Genomic DNA, 21,677 nt, shown 5'->3' on the forward strand with positions numbered 1-21,677 from the left:
GCCGATCCCGGCAAAAAAATTATCGGTCCGCGACGTCAGGAGATAGTCACTGTCCATGGTGCTGAAAGAGTTAAACTGTTTCAGCACCATGGACAGTGACTTGCGATCCCAAAATACATTAACCTGTAAAAAAAAAACGAAGTTCTAACTTACCGATTACTCCTGTCTCCTTCCTGCAGTCCGACCTCCCGGGATGACACTTCAGTTCAAGTGACAGCTCCAGCCAATCACAGGCCAAGCACAGGCTGCAGCCAATCACAGGCTGCAGCGGTCACTTGGACTGCTGCGTCATCCAGGGAGGTGGGGCCCGATGTCAAGAGAGGCGCGTCACCAAGGACGCGTCACCAAGGACGCGTCACCAAGGCAACGGCCGGGAAGTTCTCGGTAAGTAGGAACTTTATCTTTTTTTTTTACAGGTTTTTCGCTGTTGTGTTCGGCATTCACTGTCGAGGGTGCTGAAAGATTTAGCTCTTTCAGCACCTTGGACAGTGACGGGCGTTGACAAGCCTCATCTCTATGATGCCGGCTGCGCGAAAATCACGCAGCCGCGCATCAGACACGCATGACACACGCAGCTGTCAAATGGTTTTTGCGCTCGCAAAACGCTGCGTTGTTTGCGCGCGCAAAAACGCAACGTTCGTGTGAATCTCCCCTAAGAGTGCGCTCCAAAGTGCAGCCAATCAGTAGGATTCCATCATCACTGGCACCGCAGGGTCAACCCCTCTTACCTTCAGCTACAGACTAACCCATTGTCCTTGTGTGGCAACTTAACACCCCCCACGTACATCAGACGCTTTTGACCAACCACCGTCTGTAGACTTATCCTGCACAATCATCTCTCGAGCACGGATAAGAATACAAGCTGCACTTGAGATGCGATTAATACTTTGGTGAGGCTGCCCCTGTACACTCACTTATCCTGTACTGATCCGGAGTTACATCATGTAGTATACTCCAGAGCTGCACTGACTATTCTGCTGCTGGAGTCACTGTGTACATACATTACATTACTGATCCCGAGTTATATCCTGTATTATACTCCAGAGCTGCACTCACTATTCTGCTGGTGGAGTCACTGTGTACATACATTACATTACTTATCCTGTACTGATCCTGAGTTATATCCTGTATTATACTCCAGAGCTGCACTCACTATTCTGCTGGTGGAGTCACTGTGTACATACATTACTTATCCTGTACTGATACTGAGCTATATCCTGTATTATACTCCAGAGCTGCACTCACTATTCTGCTGGTGGAGTCATTGTGTACTTACATTACATTACTTATCCTGTACTGATCCTGAGTTATATCCTGTATTATACTCCAGAGCTGCACTCACTATTCTGCTGGTGGGGTCACTGTGTACATACATTACATTACTTATCCTGCACTGATCCTGAGTTACATCCTGTATTATACTCCAGAGCTGCACTCACTATTCTGCTGGTGGAGTCACTGTGTACATACATTACATTACTTATCCTGTACTGATCCTGAGTTATATCCTATATTATACTCCAGAGCTGCACTCACTATTCTGCTGGTGCAGTCACTGTGTACATACATTACATTACTCATCCTGTACTGATCCTGAGTTACATCCTGTATTATACTCCAGAGCTGCACTCACTATTCTGCTGGTGCAGTCACTGTGTACATACATTACATTACTTATCCTGTACTGATCCTGAGTTATATCCTGTATTATACTCCAGAGCTGCACTCACTATTCTGCTGGTGGAGTCACTATGTTACATACATTACATTACTTATCCCGTACTGATCCTGAGTTATATCCAGTATTATACTCCAGAGCTGCACTCACTATTCTGCTGGTGGAGTCACTGTGTACTTACATTACATTACTTATCCTGTACTGATCCTGAGTTATATCCTGTATTATACTCCAGAGCTGCACTCACTATTCTGCTGGTGGAGTCACTGTGTACATACATTACATTACTTATCCTGTACTGATCCCGAGTTATATCCTGTATTATACTCCAGAGCTGCACTCACTATTCTGCTGGTGGAGTCACTGTTTATATACATTACATTACTTATCCTGTACTGATCCTGAGTTATATCCTGTATTATACTCCAGAGCTGCACTCACTATTCTGCTGGTGGAGTCACTGTGTACATACATTACATATCCTGTACTGATTCTGAGTTACATCCTGTATTATACTCCAGAGCTGCACTCACTATTCTGCTGGTGGGGTCACTGTGTACATACATTACATTACTTATCCTGCACTGATCCTGAGTTACATCCTGTATTATACTCCAGAGCTGCACTCACTATTCTGCTGGTGGAGTCACTGTGTACATACATTACATTACTTATCCTGTACTGATCCTGAGTTATATCCTATATTATACTCCAGAGCTGCACTCACTATTCTGCTGGTGCAGTCACTGTGTACATACATTACATTACTCATCCTGTACTGATCCTGAGTTACATCCTGTATTATACTCCAGAGCTGCACTCACTATTCTGCTGGTGCAGTCACTGTGTACATACATTACATTACTTATCCTGTACTGATCCTGAGTTATATCCTGTATTATACTCCAGAGCTGCACTCACTATTCTGCTGGTGGAGTCACTATGTTACATACATTACATTACTTATCCCGTACTGATCCTGAGTTATATCCAGTATTATACTCCAGAGCTGCACTCACTATTCTGCTGGTGGAGTCACTGTGTACATACATTACATACCCTGTACTGATCCGGAGTTACATCCTGTATTATACTCCAGAGCTGCACTCACTATTCTGCTGCTCGAGTATATTACAGTTTACAACTAATGGTGGGGGAAAAATTCTGAAAATAATGTGAAATTGTTTGTCAGACATAAATCAGGGGCAGCTTATTTTGAGTCCACTACTGAATTCCTTTGGCTGAATGTTCGATCAATCAGATTTTGATCCTAGTGATGTCACAACCTCTTGCCTCCATTGTGATGGTTTCCCGGAGTTGCTCAGTCTCCCCAATATCTTTATACAACCTTGCTATATACATACAATAGAGCAAGTTGTGGCTAAGTGAGGGGGTCACACTGCTCATTGACTATAGATTGTGAATATATGGCTGGGTAGCTGCATCAATTCACGGCTCATTGTTGACCATCGCTCCACAATTTAAGAATGTCTAATTACTCCCAATATATAATTCCACCCGTTTCTTGGTGCTTAGATTCTGACATTGATTCTGGATGATTCTGATATAGGAAATAAACTGTGATATTCGCTCCACACCCGGCTCATCTACATCATGGAGCTGGTGATTATGGTCTGGGGGTGCACAGCTCCACACCCGGCTCATCTACATCATGGAGCTGGTGATTATGGTCTGGGGGGTGCACAGCTCCACACCCGGCTCATCTACATCATGGAGCTCGTGATTATGGTCTGGGGGGTGCACAGCTCCACACCCGGCTCATCTACATCATGGAGCTGGTGATTATGGTCTGGGGGGTGCACAGCTCCACACCCGGCTCATCTACATCATGGAGCTGGTGATTATGGTCTGGGGGGTGCACAGCTCCCCACCCGGCTCATCTACATCATGGAGCTGGTGATTATGGTCTGGGGGGTGCACAGCTCCACACCCGGCTCATCTACATCATGGAGCTGGCGATTATGGTCTGGGGGGTGCACAGCTCCCCACCCGGCTCATCTACATCATGGAGCTCGTGATTATGGTCTGGGGGGTGCACAGCTCCACACCCGGCTCATCTACATCATGGAGCTGGTGATTATGGTCTGGGGGTGCACAGCTCCACACCCGGCTCATCTACATCATGGAGCTCGTGATTATGGTCTGGGGGTGCACAGCTCCACACCCGGCTCATCTACATCATGGAGCTGGTGATTATGGTCTGGGGGGTGCACAGCTCCACACCCGGCTCATCTACATCATGGAGCTCGTGATTATGGTCTGGGGGGTGCACAGCTCCACACCCGGCTCATCTACATCATGGAGCTGGTGATTATGGTCTGGGGGGTGCACAGCTCCACACCCGGCTCATCTACATCATGGAGCTGGTGATTATGGTCTGGGGGGTGCACAGCTCCCCACCCGGCTCATCTACATCATGGAGCTGGTGATTATGGTCTGGGGGGTGCACAGCTCCACACCCGGCTCATCTACATCATGGAGCTGGCGATTATGGTCTGGGGGGTGCACAGCTCCCCACCCGGCTCATCTACATCATGGAGCTCGTGATTATGGTCTGGGGGGTGCACAGCTCCACACCCGGCTCATCTACATCATGGAGCTGGCGATTATGGTCTGGGGGGTGCACAGCTCCCCACCCGGCTCATCTACAGCATGGAGCTGGTGATTATGGTCTGGGGGGTGCACAGCTCCACACCCGGCTTATCTACATCATGGAGCTGGCGATTATGGTCTGGGGGGTGCACAGCTCCACACCCGGCTCATCTACATCATGGAGCTGGTGATTATGGTCTGGGGGGGTGCACAGCTCCCCACCTGGCTCATCTACATCATGGAGCTGGCGATTATGGTCTGGGGGGTGCACAGCTCCACACCCGGCTCATCTACATCATGGAGCTGGCGATTATGGTCTGGGGGGTGCACAGCTCCACACCCGGCTCATCTACAACATGGAGCTCGTGATTATGGTCTGGGGGTGCACAGCTCCACACCCGGCTCATCTAGATCATGGAGCTGGCGATTATGGTCTGGGGGGTGCACAGCTCCTCACTGTGATGCATCTGCCTTGACATCAGGTCCTAGTTTATCTCCAGCTGCTGGGTCAGATCAGAGAGGGAGAGTGACCTCTGCTCGTTCTACCCGGAGATCTCGCTCAGGAATCTCATCTCCACTTGTCTCATGTCTGAAGGCAGGACATTCTCCTCTACGTTAGTTATGTTCCCCATCAGCGCAGGACGCTGCCGACAGTGTCTAATAAACAGCGTAAACTTAGACCGCACAAAACACGCCAAATGTATCACAGTGGTGGATGCTACATTATAAATTGAATGTATCATGAAAGACACTTTTCTCCTCCTTTACCATGATGCTTTGCCTTTTCTTGCACCAGAATTTTGTGCTAGTGGCACACGTTTAAAGCCACGCCCCCTTCTAACAAGCCACACCTTTTTTAAAGGACATTTTTATAAAGCGTCTATTGAGGTGCAAACATGAAAACTGCTCCAAACTGCCAAAGTTAGTCTAATTTGTTAACCTTTCTATACCCAGAATCACTAGTAAATCTGCCGATTGCGCTCTTAAATCCAAAATTGTCCTGTATAGACCTCACACTACATCCACATTTCCAGCAGACGCGGTGTCCACATCTCTGCTGCTGCGGATTCTTTCTCACCCTCATTACTGATCGGTTACCCCACCAGTCTATCCTGAGTGCAGCAGCCAGGCTCATCTTTCTGCCGGTCTCTATACCCATGCCTGTCCTCGGAGCTCTCCCCAGTGCTGCACCTCCTCACATCCCCTCCCTCATCTCTCGAAGATAAATGTTATTTTTTTTATAATGAAAGTTAAAAAAAATTCAATATACTTCTTGTAGCAAGTCCTCACGGCTTTCAATATCTCTGCTTGCTTTCACTCAATAATAAAAAAAAAAAATCTTTATTGTTTACCCCCAGGGGATAAAACGTCTGTCCTGGTCATGTGACGGACATTGAGGCGCACGGCTCATAATCATTCCTCAACCTGTGTGATCATCACATGACCGCGGACAGTTTTTATCCACTGCAGGTAACCAATGAAGGTTCCGATTGATTGACAGCAAGCAGCAATATTGAAAACTGTGAGGAATTGATTTGCCAGCAAGCAGAGATATTGCAAACCACCAGCAATTAAAACAGAAAGTATACTGGATAATTGTGTAACTTTCCATTATACAAAAGATAAAGTTTACTTGCCGTAAGTGACCGTCCCCCTTTAACATCCTCCGTCACCTGAATCTCCGTCTCCAGGACTTTTCTCACGTCGCACTCGTCCTCTCTAATGTACGACTCCAACAACAGGCAGGAAACCCACCATCTGCCAGGGCCGAGTCCGTCTCCTCTACACAAAGCTTCATCATTGCAAAAGAAAAAGTTCCAAAGACTTTATGTTTTAATTTCTCACCATTTTCAAGATTTCTGCTTGCTCTCAGTGAATGGGGACATTCCTGTTTATATCCAGAGAATGGAAAACTATCCTGACCTAATACTTCTCACAGCTGAGGGTTTGTTACAATGTTTCATTGTAGATAATTCTCTGAGGTAAAAACCGTAGCAGCACAAATCTCCCTGCTGTCCTCGTTACAGTGTATCAGTGCAGGTAAAAAGATCTCTTACAAGACTCCACAATTCTCAGGTGAAGAAGTTTATTTCATGCTAAATTCTGGCGCAATAATATATTTACATTCAAGTCTTTTCTTTGTGAGATTTGCGCTCGCGTCCGGCGATCACCCCCCCCCCCCACACTCCCTCCCCACGTGTCATTCATTGCAACATAAAACACTTCCAATAAAGTATCAAGAATATAGTTATGATGTGAAGGTCTCTCCATAAATCCGATAGTGAGCGGATAAAGTACCAATGGTCTCTATACAGGACGTTCCTCCCCAAAAGCTGGCACAGGGTCTCCAAAGCCCCTGATAGTTCTCGTTCTGACTGATGGAGCAAACGTCACACCGGTTAACAGAGAAGACACCATGAGCAGCGGGATGATATCGTCCAGCGGCCGGAAGCAGAGACACCGGAAGACACTTCATACATTCTGTACTGACTGTAACCAGGAAACTCTGCTTCGTGTCAGTGAATGAGCGGCTCCGAGGTAAATAGATCAGAGTATCAGGTGCTGCTGCGGCCACTTAGATGTTCGCTTTGTGATTGACCATCTTATAAGCTCATGCGGGGAAACGTTAACATTGTGAGACTACGAGCTCTTGGCACCCAGAAAAAGCAGCAGCAGCGGTCCCGCTGGAGAGGCCGCAGGGGTCCAGATTGGACAATTATTTAACCCTTTTTACTGGATTAAATAAGAATCACCACGGGTGTAAGACACGGACACCATCACGTCACTTCTTCCACGCCGAGATGTGCGGATCTCGAGACTCCTCCCTGCACATAAGACACACCCACAGACCTGTCCTGAAGGTGGAGTCACCGCTGACGGATCCAGCACAAGTTCTCATCCTCATGGAATGATCCGGATATTAAACTGAAACGAGTAACATTCATACAACAAACAAATGGTAAAACGGCGCAGAGTCCTGTGGGTCAGCATCATCCATTACACCTTTATAAGTGCAGAGGGGAGACCGGCCGTCACGTTCCTTCTCCTGCCATCGTCTGACTGGACTGCTGGTGTGTTAGAGAGGAGGCCACGTCTACCTCTGACTCCCGTATGAAGATGACGGCATCTCCACTGACGTTAATGAGACATTGTGCCTAACGGAGAATGTAAAACACAAAGGTAAAAATCCTGTACCAACCCGAACCCCAAAATACAGGTCACGTCTAACGTCCATAAAAAGAGGAGTAAATACCTTACAGTACTGATCCTGAGTTATATCCTGTATTATACTCCAGAGCTGCACTCACTATTCTGCTGGTGGAGTCACTCTGTACATACATTACATTACTTATCCTGTACTGATCCTGAGTTACATCCTGTATTATACTCCAGAGCTGCACTCACTATTCTGCTGCTGGAGTCACTGTGTACATACATTACATTACTTATACTGGGCCTGACTCCACCAGCAGAATAGTGAGTGCAGCTCTGGAGTATAAAACAGGATATAACTCAGGATCAGTACAGGATAAGTAATGTAATGTATGTACACAGTGACTCCACCAGCAGAATAGTGAGTGCAGCTCTGGAGTATAATACAGGATATAACTCAGGATCAGTAAAGGATAAGTAATGTAATGTATGTACACAGTGACTCCACCAGCAGAATAGTGAGGGCAGCTCTGGAGTATAATACAGGATATAACTCAGGATCAGTACAGGATAAGTAATGTAATGTATGTACACAGTGACTCCACCAGCAGAACAGTGAGTGCAGCTCTGGAGTATAATACAGGATATAACTCAGGATCAGTACAGGATAAGTAATGTAATGTATGTATACAGTGACTCCACCAGCAGAATAATAAGTGCAGCTCTGGAGTATAATACAGGATGTAACTCAGGATGAGTACAGGATAAGTAATGTAATGTATGTACACAGTGACTCCACCAGCAGAATAGTAAGTGCAGCTCTGGAGTATAATACAGGATATAACTCAGGATCGGTACAGGATAAGTAATGTAATGTACATAGTGACTCCACCAGCAGAATAGTGAGTGCAGCTCTGGAGTATAATACAGGATGTAACTCAGGATAAGTAATGTAATGTATGTACACAGTGACTCCACCAGCAGAATAGTGAGTGCAGCTCTGGAGTATAATACAGGATATAACTCAGGATCAGTAAAGGATAAGTAATGTAATGTATGTACACAGTGACTCCACCAGCAGAATAGTGAGTACAGCTCTGGAGTATAATACAGGATGTAACTCGGGATCAGTACAGGATAAGTAATGTAATGTATGTACACAGTGACTCCACCAGCAGAATAATGAGCGCAGCTCTGGAGTATAATACAGGATATAACTCAGGATCAGTACAGGATAAGTAATGTAATGTATGTACACAGTGACTCCACCAGCAGAATAGTGCGTTCCGCTCTGGAGTATAATACAGGATATAACTCAGGATCAGTACAGGATAAGTAATGTAATGTATATACACAGTGACTCCACCAGCAGAATAGTGAGTGCAGCTCTGGAGTATAATACAGGATGTAACTCAGGATCAGTACAGGATAAGTAATGTAATGTATGTACACAGTGACTCCACCAGCAGAATAGTGAGTGCAGCTCTGGAGTACAATACAGGATGTAACTCAGGATCAGTACAGGATAAGTAATTTAATGTATGTACACAGTGACTCCACCAGCAGAATAGTGAGTGCAGCTCTGGAGTATAATACAGGATGTAACTCAGGATCAGTACAGGATAAGTAATGTAATGTATGTACACAGTGACTCCACCAGCAGAATAGTGCGTTCCGCTCTGGAGTATAATACAGGATGTAACTCAGGATCAGTACAGGATAAGTAATGTAATGTATGTACACAGTGACTCCACCAGCAGAATAGTAAGTGCAGCTCTGGAGTATAATACAGGATATAACTCAGGATCAGTACAGGATAAGTAATGTAATGTACATAGTGACTCCACCAGCAGAATAGTGAGTGCAGCTCTGGAGTATAATACAGGATGTAACTCAGGATAAGTAATGTAATGTATGTACACAGTGACTCCACCAGCAGAATAGTGAGTGCAGCTCTGGAGTATAATACAGGATATAACTCAGGATCAATGCAGGATAAGTAGTGTAATGTATGTACACAGCGACTCCACCAGCAGAATAGTGAGTGTAGCTCTGGAGTATAATACAGGATGTAACTCAGGATCAGTACAGGATAAGTAATGTAATGTATGTATACAGTGACTCCACCAGCAGAATAATAAGTGCAGCTCTGGAGTATAATACAGGATGTAACTCAGGATGAGTACAGGATAAGTAATGTAATGTATGTACACAGTGACTCCACCAGCAGAATAGTGAATGCAGCTCTGGAGTATAATACAGGATATAACTCAGGATCAGTGCAGGATAAGTAATGTAATGTATGTACACAGGGACTCCACCAGCAGAATAGTGAGTGCAGCTCTGGAGTATAATACAGGATATAACTCAGGATCAGTACAGGATAAGTAATGTAATGTATGTATACAGTGACTCCACCAACAGAATAGTGAGTGCAGCTCTGGAGTATAATACAGGATGTAACTCAGGATCAGTGCAGGATAAGTAATGTAATGTATGTACACAGAGACTCCACCAGCAGAATAGTGAGTGCAGCTCTGGAGTATAATACAGGATATAACTCAGGATCAGTACAGGATAAGTAATGTAATGTATGTATACAGTGACTCCACCAGCAGAATAGCGAGTGCAGCTCTGGAGTATAATACAGGATATAACTCAGGATCGGTACAGGATAAGTAATGTAATGTACATAGTGACTCCACCAGCAGAATAGTGAGTGCAGCTCTGGAGTATAATACAGGATGTAACTCAGGATAAGTAATGTAATGTATGTACACAGTGACTCCACCAGCAGAATAGTGAGTGCAGCTCTGGAGTATAATACAGGATATAACTCAGGATCAGTAAAGGATAAGTAATGTAATGTATGTACACAGTGACTCCACCAGCAGAATAGTGAGTACAGCTCTGGAGTATAATACAGGATGTAACTCGGGATCAGTACAGGATAAGTAATGTAATGTATGTACACAGTGACTCCACCAGCAGAATAATGAGCGCAGCTCTGGAGTATAATACAGGATATAACTCAGGATCAGTACAGGATAAGTAATGTAATGTATGTACACAGTGACTCCACCAGCAGAATAGTGCGTTCCGCTCTGGAGTATAATACAGGATATAACTCAGGATCAGTACAGGATAAGTAATGTAATGTATATACACAGTGACTCCACCAGCAGAATAGTGAGTGCAGCTCTGGAGTATAATACAGGATGTAACTCAGGATCAGTACAGGATAAGTAATGTAATGTATGTACACAGTGACTCCACCAGCAGAATAGTGAGTGCAGCTCTGGAGTACAATACAGGATGTAACTCAGGATCAGTACAGGATAAGTAATTTAATGTATGTACACAGTGACTCCACCAGCAGAATAGTGAGTGCAGCTCTGGAGTATAATACAGGATGTAACTCAGGATCAGTACAGGATAAGTAATGTAATGTATGTACACAGTGACTCCACCAGCAGAATAGTGCGTTCCGCTCTGGAGTATAATACAGGATGTAACTCAGGATCAGTACAGGATAAGTAATGTAATGTATGTACACAGTGACTCCACCAGCAGAATAGTAAGTGCAGCTCTGGAGTATAATACAGGATATAACTCAGGATCAGTACAGGATAAGTAATGTAATGTACATAGTGACTCCACCAGCAGAATAGTGAGTGCAGCTCTGGAGTATAATACAGGATGTAACTCAGGATAAGTAATGTAATGTATGTACACAGTGACTCCACCAGCAGAATAGTGAGTGCAGCTCTGGAGTATAATACAGGATATAACTCAGGATCAATGCAGGATAAGTAGTGTAATGTATGTACACAGCGACTCCACCAGCAGAATAGTGAGTGTAGCTCTGGAGTATAATACAGGATGTAACTCAGGATCAGTACAGGATAAGTAATGTAATGTATGTATACAGTGACTCCACCAGCAGAATAATAAGTGCAGCTCTGGAGTATAATACAGGATGTAACTCAGGATGAGTACAGGATAAGTAATGTAATGTATGTACACAGTGACTCCACCAGCAGAATAGTGAATGCAGCTCTGGAGTATAATACAGGATATAACTCAGGATCAGTGCAGGATAAGTAATGTAATGTATGTACACAGGGACTCCACCAGCAGAATAGTGAGTGCAGCTCTGGAGTATAATACAGGATATAACTCAGGATCAGTACAGGATAAGTAATGTAATGTATGTATACAGTGACTCCACCAACAGAATAGTGAGTGCAGCTCTGGAGTATAATACAGGATGTAACTCAGGATCAGTGCAGGATAAGTAATGTAATGTATGTACACAGAGACTCCACCAGCAGAATAGTGAGTGCAGCTCTGGAGTATAATACAGGATATAACTCAGGATCAGTACAGGATAAGTAATGTAATGTATGTATACAGTGACTCCACCAGCAGAATAGCGAGTGCAGCTCTGGAGTATAATACAGGATATAACTCAGGATCAGTACAGAATAAGTAATGTAATGTATGTACACAGTGACTCCACCAGCAGAATAGTGAGTGCAGCTCTGGAGTATAATACAGGATGTAACTCAGGATCAGTACAGGATAAGTAATGTAATGTATGTACACAGTGACTCCACCAGCAGAATAGTGAGTGCAGCTCTGGAGTATAATACAGGATGTAACTCAGGATCAGTACAGGATAAGTAATGTAATGTATGTATACAGTGACTCCACCAGCAGAATAGTGAGTGCAGCTCTGGAGTATAATACAGGATGTAACTCAGGATCAGTGCAGGATAAGTAATGTAATGTATGTACACAGGGACTCCACCAGCAGAATAGTGAGTGCAGCTCTGGAGTATAATACAGGATATAACTCAGGATCAGTACAGGATAAGTAATGTAATGTACATAGTGACTCCACCAGCAGAATAGTGAGTGCAGCTCTGGAGTATAATACAGGATGTAACTCAGGATAAGTAATGTAATGTATGTACACAGTGACTCCACCAGCAGAATAGTGAGTGCAGCTCTGGAGTATAATACAGGATATAACTCAGGATCAGTGCAGGATAAGTAATGTATGTACACAGTGACTCAACCAGTTAAGTAATGTAATGTATGTATACAGTGACTCCACCAACAGAATAGTGAGTGCAGCTCTGGAGTATAATACAGGATGTAACTCAGGATCAGTGCAGGATAAGTAATGTAATGTATGTACACAGTGACTCCACCAGCAGAATAGTGAGTGCAGCTCTGGAGTATAATACAGGATGTAACTCAGGATCAGTACAGGATAAGTAATGTAATGTATGTATACAGTGACTCCACCAGCAGAATAGTGAGTGCAGCTCTGGAGTATAATACAGGATGTAACTCAGGATCAGTGCAGGATAAGTAATGTAATGTATGTACACAGTGACTCCACCAGTTAAGTAATGTAATGTATGTACACAGTGACTCCACCAGCAAAATAGTGAGTGCAGCTCTGGAGTATAATACAGGATATAACTCAGGATCAGTACAGGATAAGTAATGTAATGTATATACACAGTGACTCCACCAGCAGAATAGTGAGTGCAGCTCTGGAGTATAATACAGGATGTAACTCAGGATCAGTACAGGATAAGTAATGTATGTACACAGTGACTCCACCAGCAGAATAGTGAGTGCAGCTCTGGAGTATAATACAGGATATAACTCAGGATCAGTACAGGATAAGTAATGTAATGTATGTACATAGTGACTCCACCAGCAGAATAGTGAGTGCAGCTCTGGAGTATAATACAGGATATAACTCAGGATCAGTACAGGATAAGTAATGTAATGTATGTACACAGTGACTCCTCCAGCAGAATAGTGAGTGCAGCTCTGGAGTATAATAAAGGATATAACTCAGGATCAGTACAGGATAAGTAATGTATGTACACAGTGACTCCACCAGCAGAATAGTGAGTGCAGCTCTGGAGTATAATACAGGATGTAACTCAGGATCAGTACAGGATAAGTAATGTAATGTATGTACACAGTGACTCCACCAGCAGAATAGTGAGTGCAGCTCTGGAGTATAATACAGGATGTAACTCAGGATCAGTACAGGATAAGTAATGTAATGTATGTACACAGTGACTCCACCAGCAGAATAGTGAGTGCAGCTCTGGGGTATAATACAGGATGTAACTCAGGATCAGTACAGGATAAGTAATGTAATGTAAGTACACAGTGACTCCACCAGCAGAATAGTGAGTACAGCTCTGGAGTATAACACAGGATGCAACTCAGGATCAGTACAGGATAAGTAATGTAATGTATGTACACAGTGACTCCACCAGCAGAATAGTGAGTACAGCTCTGGAGTATAATACAGGATGTAACTCGGGATCAGTACAGGATAAGTAATGTAATGTATGTACACAGTGACTCCACCAGCAGAATAGTGAGTGCAGCTCTGGAGTATAATACAGGATGTAACTCAGGATCAGTACAGGAGAAGTAATGTAATGTATGTACACAGTGACTCCACCAGCAGAATAGTGAGTGCAGCTCTGGAGTATAATACAGGATGTAACTCAGGATCAGTACAGGATAAGTAATGTAATGTATGTACACAGTGACTCCACCAGCAGAATAGTGAGTGCAGCTCTGGAGTATAATACAGGATGTAACTCAGGATCAGTACAGGATAAGTAATGTAATGTATGTACACAGTGACTCCACCAGCAGAATAGTGAGTGCAGCTCTGGGGTATAATACAGGATGTAACTCAGGATCAGTACAGGATAAGTAATGTAATGTAAGTACACAGTGACTCCACCAGCAGAATAGTGAGTACAGCTCTGGAGTATAACACAGGATGCAACTCAGGATCAGTACAGGATAAGTAATGTAATGTATGTACACAGTGACTCCACCAGCAGAATAGTGAGTACAGCTCTGGAGTATAATACAGGATGTAACTCGGGATCAGTACAGGATAAGTAATGTAATGTATGTACACAGTGACTCCACCAGCAGAATAGTGAGTGCAGCTCTGGAGTATAATACAGGAGTAGTAATATATTACAGATAAGTTGATGACGCTGAATGTGTTTAGCAGCATGAACTCTCCAGGACAGGGCATCAGGAAGATATGCATCAGCTCACCTGGTTTTTATTTGTGTTTTCCATGAACACACACTGCTTCATAATGTACGACACAACGGCGTTACCACCTAAAGCAGCGACATGAGCGCGGACCATGGCGAATACTTCACATATAAAGGCGTGCAGGAACCCGCTCACCCCTCCTTCCTGCAATCAGTAAAAAACAAATTAAGACAACACAGAAATCAACTCAATGAGCAGACAACATGTGAAGGGACATATCATGACATTACACGTTTTATTTCGCAACATTATGCTAGATCACTGCTTGCTGTCAGTGAATAGAATCATTGACTGTTAAAGTACAGAGGCTTAAAAAAAACATTCTGACATAGTTCTGCTCACACAGGTAAGGTCATGTTACAATGTATCAGTGCAGGTAAGGACAGGAGATTTGCGTTGCTATGTTCAGCTCACAGAGAATTGCCTACACAGATAAATTGTAACAAACCCTCAGCTGTGTGAACAGGACCAGGTCAAAAAGGGTTTCCAGCCTCTAAATGTAAAGAATGATTTTTGTTGTTTTTAATTCCTCACCAGTTCAAAGATTTCTTATTGCTGTCAGTGAATGAAAACCTTCTCGTTTATAATTCAGAGTCAGAAAACTTTTGTGGCCCTAGAAAACTCACCTCACGCAACGACGTGGTTTCTCGTATAAAAAACATGTTGATAATACCGAGATATTTGGTTATTTTGGCCCCTTGTATAAATGAGAGAGGAGTCATTTTCACCACAGTGACGGTCGGACTACCGAGAGCAGCGCCCGGGCGGTTCCTCAAGTTTCCCTCGCCCAGTGGACTCGCTTTATCCAGGGAGGTAACTGCAAGAAAACGGAGAATTGTGGGAAGGGGAGCAAACGAACGGACAGTGGAAAGACGACAGGGAGGGTCTCATTGGCAGCTGGGGATGAGCTGAGTGACGGCAGACAGACACCATATTGGTGAAGCTCAGCCTTGTGGCGTCAGAGACAGAGGTGATAGGGAGAGATATCGGTGGCGGACAGTCATGCAGATCATGCCAGCGCAGGAGTAATGATGGCGGCTCGAACACAAGACACATTCCTGCAAAATGAATCATGGATGAAAGAAACGTAAAGCTGACGAAAAAAAGAAAAGATGAAGGAAGCGAAGAGAGCGCAAATCTCAAAATAATTCATTGTGCGTTGGAAGGAGAAATCACTGGACACGGGAGAGCGTGAAAGTTGTAACGTAGATCGTGCTGTTCATATTCTCCAATGTGGGGGATTTACCAGCTACAAACCCTGGAGCCGAACCGGAGCCGACCCTGAGCGCTACATCAGGGGCCGCCAACGAGTGACTCGCAACTCATCCTGCTACACCGAGGAATTAACGTATCCGTCACCCCTGATCTCCATCATACAGGCCACATGTAGAATGAATCTCCAAAAACAGCAAAGTTACTGTATATACACATTACTTATCCTGTACTGATCCCGAGTTATATCCTGTGTTATACTCCAGAGCTGCACTCACTATTCTGCTGGTGGAGTCACTGTGTACATACATTACATTACTTATCCTGTACTGATCCCGAGTTATATCCTGTGTTATACTCCAGAGCTGCACTCACTATTCTGCTGGTGGAGTCACTGTGTACATACATTATATTACTCATCCTGTACTGATCCTGAGTTACATCCTGTATTATACTCCAGAGCTGCACTCACTATTCTGCTGGTGGAGTCACTGTGTACATACATTACTTATCCTGTACTGATCCTGAGTTACATCCTGTATTATACTCCAGAGCTGCACTCACTATTCTGCTGGTGGAGTCACTGTGTACATACATTACATTACTTATCCTGTACTGATCCTGAGTTACATCCTGTATTATACTCCAGAGCTGCACTCACTATTCTGCTGGTGGAGTCACTGTGTACATACATTACTTATCCTGTACTGATCCTGAGTTATATCCTGTATTATACTCCAGAGCTGCACTCACTATTCTGCTGGTGGAGTCACTGTGTAAATACATTACATTACTTATCCTGTACTGATCCTGAGTTACATCCTGTATTATACTCCAGAGCTGCACTCACTATTCTGCTGGTGGAGTCACTGTGTACATACATTACATTACTTATCCTGTACTGATCCTGAGTTATATCCTGTATTATACTCCAGAGCTGCACTCACTATTCTGCTGGTGGAGTCACTGTGTACATACATTACATTACTTATCCTGTACTGATCCTGAGTTATATCCTGTATTATACTCCAGAGCTGCACTCACTATTCTGCTGGTGGAGTCACTGTGTACATACATTACATTACTTATCCTGTACTGATCCTGAGTTACATCCTGTATTATACTCCAGAGCTGCACTCACTATTCTGCTGGTGGAGTCACTGTGTACATACATTACTTATCCTGTACTGATCCCGAGTTACATCCTGTATTATACTCCAGAGCTGCACTCACTATTCTGCTGGTGGAGTCAGTGTGTACATACATTACATTACTTATCCTGTACTGATCCTGAGTTATATCCTGTATTATACTCCAGAGCTGCACTCACTATTCTGCTGGTGGAGTCACTGTGTACATACATTACATTACTTATCCTGTACTGATCCTGAGTTACATCCTGTATTATACTCCAGAGCTGCACTCACTATTCTGCTGGTGGAGTCACTGTGTACATACATTACATTACTTATCCTGTACTGATCCTGAGTTACATCCTGTATTATACTCCAGAGCTGCACTCACTATTCTGCTGGTGGAGTCACTGTGTACATACATTACATTACTTATCCTGTACTGATCCTGAGTTACATCCTGTATTATACTCCAGAGCTGCACTCACTATTCTGCTGGTGGAGTCACTGTGTACATACATTACATTACTTATCCTGTACTGATCCTGAGTTACATCCTGTATTACACTCCAGAGCTGCACTCACTATTCTGCTGGTGGAGTCACTGTGTACATACATTACATTACTTATCCTGTACTGATCCTGAGTTATATCCTGTATTATACTCCAGAGCTGCACTCACTATTCTGCTGGTGGAGTCACTGTGTACATACATTACATTACTTATCCTGTACTGATCCTGAGTTATATCCTGTATTATACTCCAGAGCTGCACTCACTGTTCTGCTGGTGGAGTCACTGTGTACATACATTACTTATCCTGTACTGATCCTGAGTTATATCCTGTATTATACTCCAGAGCTGCACTCACTATTCTGCTGGTGGAGTCACTGTGTACATACATTACTTATCCTGTACTGATCCCGAGTTATATCCTGTATTATACTCCAGAGCTGCACTCACTATTCTGCTGGTGGTGTCACTGTGTACATACATTACATTACTTATCCTGTACTGATCCTGAGTTATATCCTGTATTATACTCCAGAGCTGCACTCGCTATTCTGCTGGTGGAGTCACTGTGTACATACATTACATTACTTATCCTGTACTGATCCTGAGTTACATCCCGTGTTATACTCCAGAGCTGCACTCACTATTCTGCTGGTGGAGTCACTGTGTACATACATTACATTACTTATCCTGTACTGATCCCGAGTTATATCCCGTATTATACTCCAGAGCTGCACTCACTATTCTGCTGGTGGGGTCACTGTGTACATACATTACTTATCCTGTACTGATCCTGAGTTACATCCTGTATTATATTCCAGAGCTGCACTCACTATTCTGCTGGAGGAGTCACTGTGTACATACATTACATTACTTATACTGTACTGATCCCAAGTTACATCCTGTATTATACTCCAGAGCTGCACTCACAATTCTGCTGGGGGAGTCACTGTGTACATACATTACGTATCCTGTACTGATCCTGAGTTACATCCTGTATTATACACCAGAGCTGCACTCACTATTCTGCTGGTGGAGTCACTGTGTACATACGTTACATTACTTATCCTGTACTGATCCTGAGTTATATCCTGTATTATTCTCCAGAGCTGCACTCACTATTCTATTCTAACTCAGGATCAGTACAGTACAGTGACTCCACCAGCAGAATAGTGAGTGCAGCTCTGGAGTATAATACAGGATGTAACTCAGGATCAGTACAGGATAAGTCATGTAATGTATGTACAAAGTGACTCCACCAGCAGAATAGTGAGTGCAGCTCTGGAGTATAATACAGGATGTAACTCAGGATCAGTACAGGATAAGTAATGTAATGTAAGTACACAGTGACTCCACCAGCAGAATAGTGAGTGCAGCTCTGGAGTATAATACAGGATGTAACTTGGGATCAGTACAGTATAAGTAATGTAATGTATGTACACAGCGACTCCACCAGCAGAATAGTGAGTGCAGCTCTGGAGTATAATACAGGATATAACTCAGGATCAGTACAGGATAAGTAATGTATGTACACAGTGACTCCACCAGCAGAATAGTGAGTGCAGCTCTGGAGTATAATACAGGATGTAACTCAGGATCAGTACAGGATAAGTAATGTAATGTATGTACACAGTGACTCCACCAGCAGAATATTGAGTGCAGCTCTGGAGTATAATACAGGATATAACTCAGGATCAGTACAGGATAAGTAATATAATGTATATACACAGTGACTCCACCAGCAGAATAGTGAGTAAAGCTCTGAAGTATAATACAGGATGTAACTCAGGATCAGTACAGGATAAGTAATGTAATGTATGTACACAGTGACTCCACCAGCAGAATAGTGAGTGCAGCTCTGGAGTATAATACAGGCTATAACTCAGGATCAGTACAGGATAAGTAATGTAATGTATGTACACAGCGACTCCACCAGCAGAATAGTGAGTGCAGCTCTGGAGTATAATACAGGATGTAACTCAGGATCAGTACAGGATAAGTAATGTAATGTATGTACACAGTGACTCCACCAGCAGAATAGTGAGTGCAGCTCTGGAGTATAATACAGGATATAACTCAGGATCAGTACAGGATAAGTAATGTAATGTTTGTACACAGTGACTCCACCAGCAGAATAGTGAGTGCAGCTCTGGAGTATAATACAGGATATAACTCAGGATCAGTACAGGATAAGTAATGTAATGTATGTACACAGTGACTCCACCAGCAGAATAGTGAGTGCAGCTCTGGAGTATAATACAGGATATAACTCAGGATCAGTACAGGATAAGTAATGTAATGTTTGTACACAGTGACTTCACCAGCAGAATAGTGAGTGCAGCTCTGGAGTATAATACAGGATATAACTCAGGATCAGTACAGGATAAGTAATGTAATGTATGTACAGAGTGACTCCACCAGCAGAATAGTGAGTGCAGCTCTGGAGTATAATACAGGATGTAACTCAGGATCAGTACAGGGTAAGTAATGTAATGTATGTACAGTGACTCCACCAGCAGAATAGTGAGTGCAGCTCTGGAGTATAATACAGGATATAACTCAGGATCAGTACAGGATAAGTAATGTAATATATGTACACAGTGACTCCACCAGCAGAATAGTGAGTGCAGCTCTGGAGTATAATACAGGATGTAACTCAGGACCAGTATAGAAGTATAATGATTAGAGGAAGACAGACGCTGTATGATTGCGCAGAGAACACCTCATTCCCAGACCTGTCCTGTATATACCTATATGTGGCAATTAAAAAAATAATAATAAAGGTCCCCGGCCGCGCCGTCACAGACGATTGTTCTGTATTAGTATTTATTGGAGTGAAATCACTGATTTTGCTGGTTGTGCTGGTTGTGACTGGTTTTGCTGGTTTCGCTGGTTGTTCTCGCCGGTTGTCACGTGTTGTATGAGAAATGACAAAAAAAAATGACAATTGTGACATTTTTCCGAGGTGATGAATCCGACGGTTACAGATATTTTGCAATGTTTGGCCCTTTAACGACCGTCGTCATCACAGTGAAATATATTGCAGCGCTGGTTTGACTTATGGCAGGACGATTTTCCTCATTTGTTGGCGCCGGTTTCCCACGCTGCTTACTTTGTGGCTCTCTGTGGAGCGCCGCTGCTCTCTACTGCATTGAATTTTGGGAGACGCAGGTATAAAACCTCCACAATGCACCACATCGAACCAGCAGGGGGCAGCAGTCATATGTGGCACCCTACAGCCTGAGAGGAAAGTACTGAATGCAGCTTTGGATGTGACCAGAGTATAAGTAAAGCTACAGATCAGGATGATTTCCGGACTCAGCACAATTTACAAGACTAGAGATGGCAAATTCCCTGATTGTAATGTTTTGTGTGATCCGGAGAACCTGCATTACGATTGGCCTGCAGCAGGAGGAGTGGGCTGCAGTGCAGCATCTGTCGTTGGTTTCACACTCCGCTCTGGCGGTTTGATCGCTGTAGCCCCGCCCCCCACTGTGGATCACATGTCTGCCCGGAAGAATCAGCACAATGGAAAAACACACAACATCCTACTTGTTTTTACTGATCCGCGTCTTATGGTCTGAGCTCTCATTTTTATGTGTTCTATCCAACTGCTGCATCTGTCTGCAAAGGAACTGTGATCAGCGGCAGAGGCTGGAGACGCACAAGACAGGGACAAAAAGACAAACACAGAGAAAGATGGATGACGTCTCCTGCTCATCACAATCCTCCTGATGAAGAACATTATCTGCAAAGAACCAGAGGATTCCCAACCAGCAGCCGACAGCGGCCGACCTACCTCTCTGGGGGGCGCTGCCCGGGGATCCCACCCTGTCCTGGAGATCTGCAGGAAGACGAGACACTGAGATATGGATATATATATACAGTACCAGCTATTCATCTATCACTACTGACCACCAGCCTGTATATCATGTGTGAGAGGTTGTCACAGCCCCACCCCCTGTTACTGACATCACTGATATATAATATAATTACACTGTGATCAGACATGAGATCCACACATCTTATATACAGTACCAGCTATTCATCTATCACTACTGACCACCAGCCTGTATATCATGTGTGAGAGGTTGTCACAGCCCCGCCCCCTGTTACTGACATCACTGATATATAATATAATTACACTGTGATCAGACATGAGATCCACACATCTTATATACAGTACCAGCTATTCATCTATCACTACTGACCACCAGCCTGTATATCATGTGTGAGAGGTTGTC

At 43.8% G+C, this 21,677-nt stretch overlaps 1 protein-coding gene across 1 annotated transcript; it reads right to left on the reverse strand.

Annotated features, from left to right (window-relative positions):
- Nucleotides 1-4,833: 4,833 nt before the first annotated feature.
- LOC142748528 (C2 domain-containing protein 5-like) lies at nt 4,834-21,278 on the reverse strand. Its single transcript, XM_075855597.1, has 7 exons — nt 21,233-21,278; nt 20,986-21,087; nt 15,202-15,392; nt 14,573-14,719; nt 7,328-7,446; nt 7,163-7,216; nt 4,834-4,948 (listed from the first exon to the last, which is right to left on the reverse strand). Exons 2-7 carry the CDS (start codon nt 21,023-21,025, stop codon nt 4,834-4,836), a joined length of 666 nt encoding a protein of 221 aa, XP_075711712.1. The 5' UTR covers nt 21,026-21,087; nt 21,233-21,278.
- Nucleotides 21,279-21,677: the final 399 nt, after the last annotated feature.

This window comes from Rhinoderma darwinii, chromosome 3 (genome assembly GCF_050947455.1).
Source record: "Rhinoderma darwinii isolate aRhiDar2 chromosome 3, aRhiDar2.hap1, whole genome shotgun sequence".
In the NCBI taxonomy this organism is placed as follows: Eukaryota; Metazoa; Chordata; class Amphibia; order Anura; family Rhinodermatidae; genus Rhinoderma; species Rhinoderma darwinii.

Excerpts from the sequence above, each read along its gene's own strand:
- LOC142748528 (XM_075855597.1), bottom strand. The coding sequence starts at position 21,025 with ATGAGAGCTCAGACCATAAGACGCGGATCAGTAAAAACAA. Across the intron at positions 7,217-7,327 it reads ACGATGGCAGGAGAAGGAAC|TTTAATATCCGGATCATTCC; the intron begins GTGACGGCCGGT and ends TACTCGTTTCAG. Across the intron at positions 4,949-7,162 it reads TTGTGCTGGATCCGTCAGCG|ACACTGTCGGCAGCGTCCTG; the intron begins GTGACTCCACCT and ends GCTGTTTATTAG.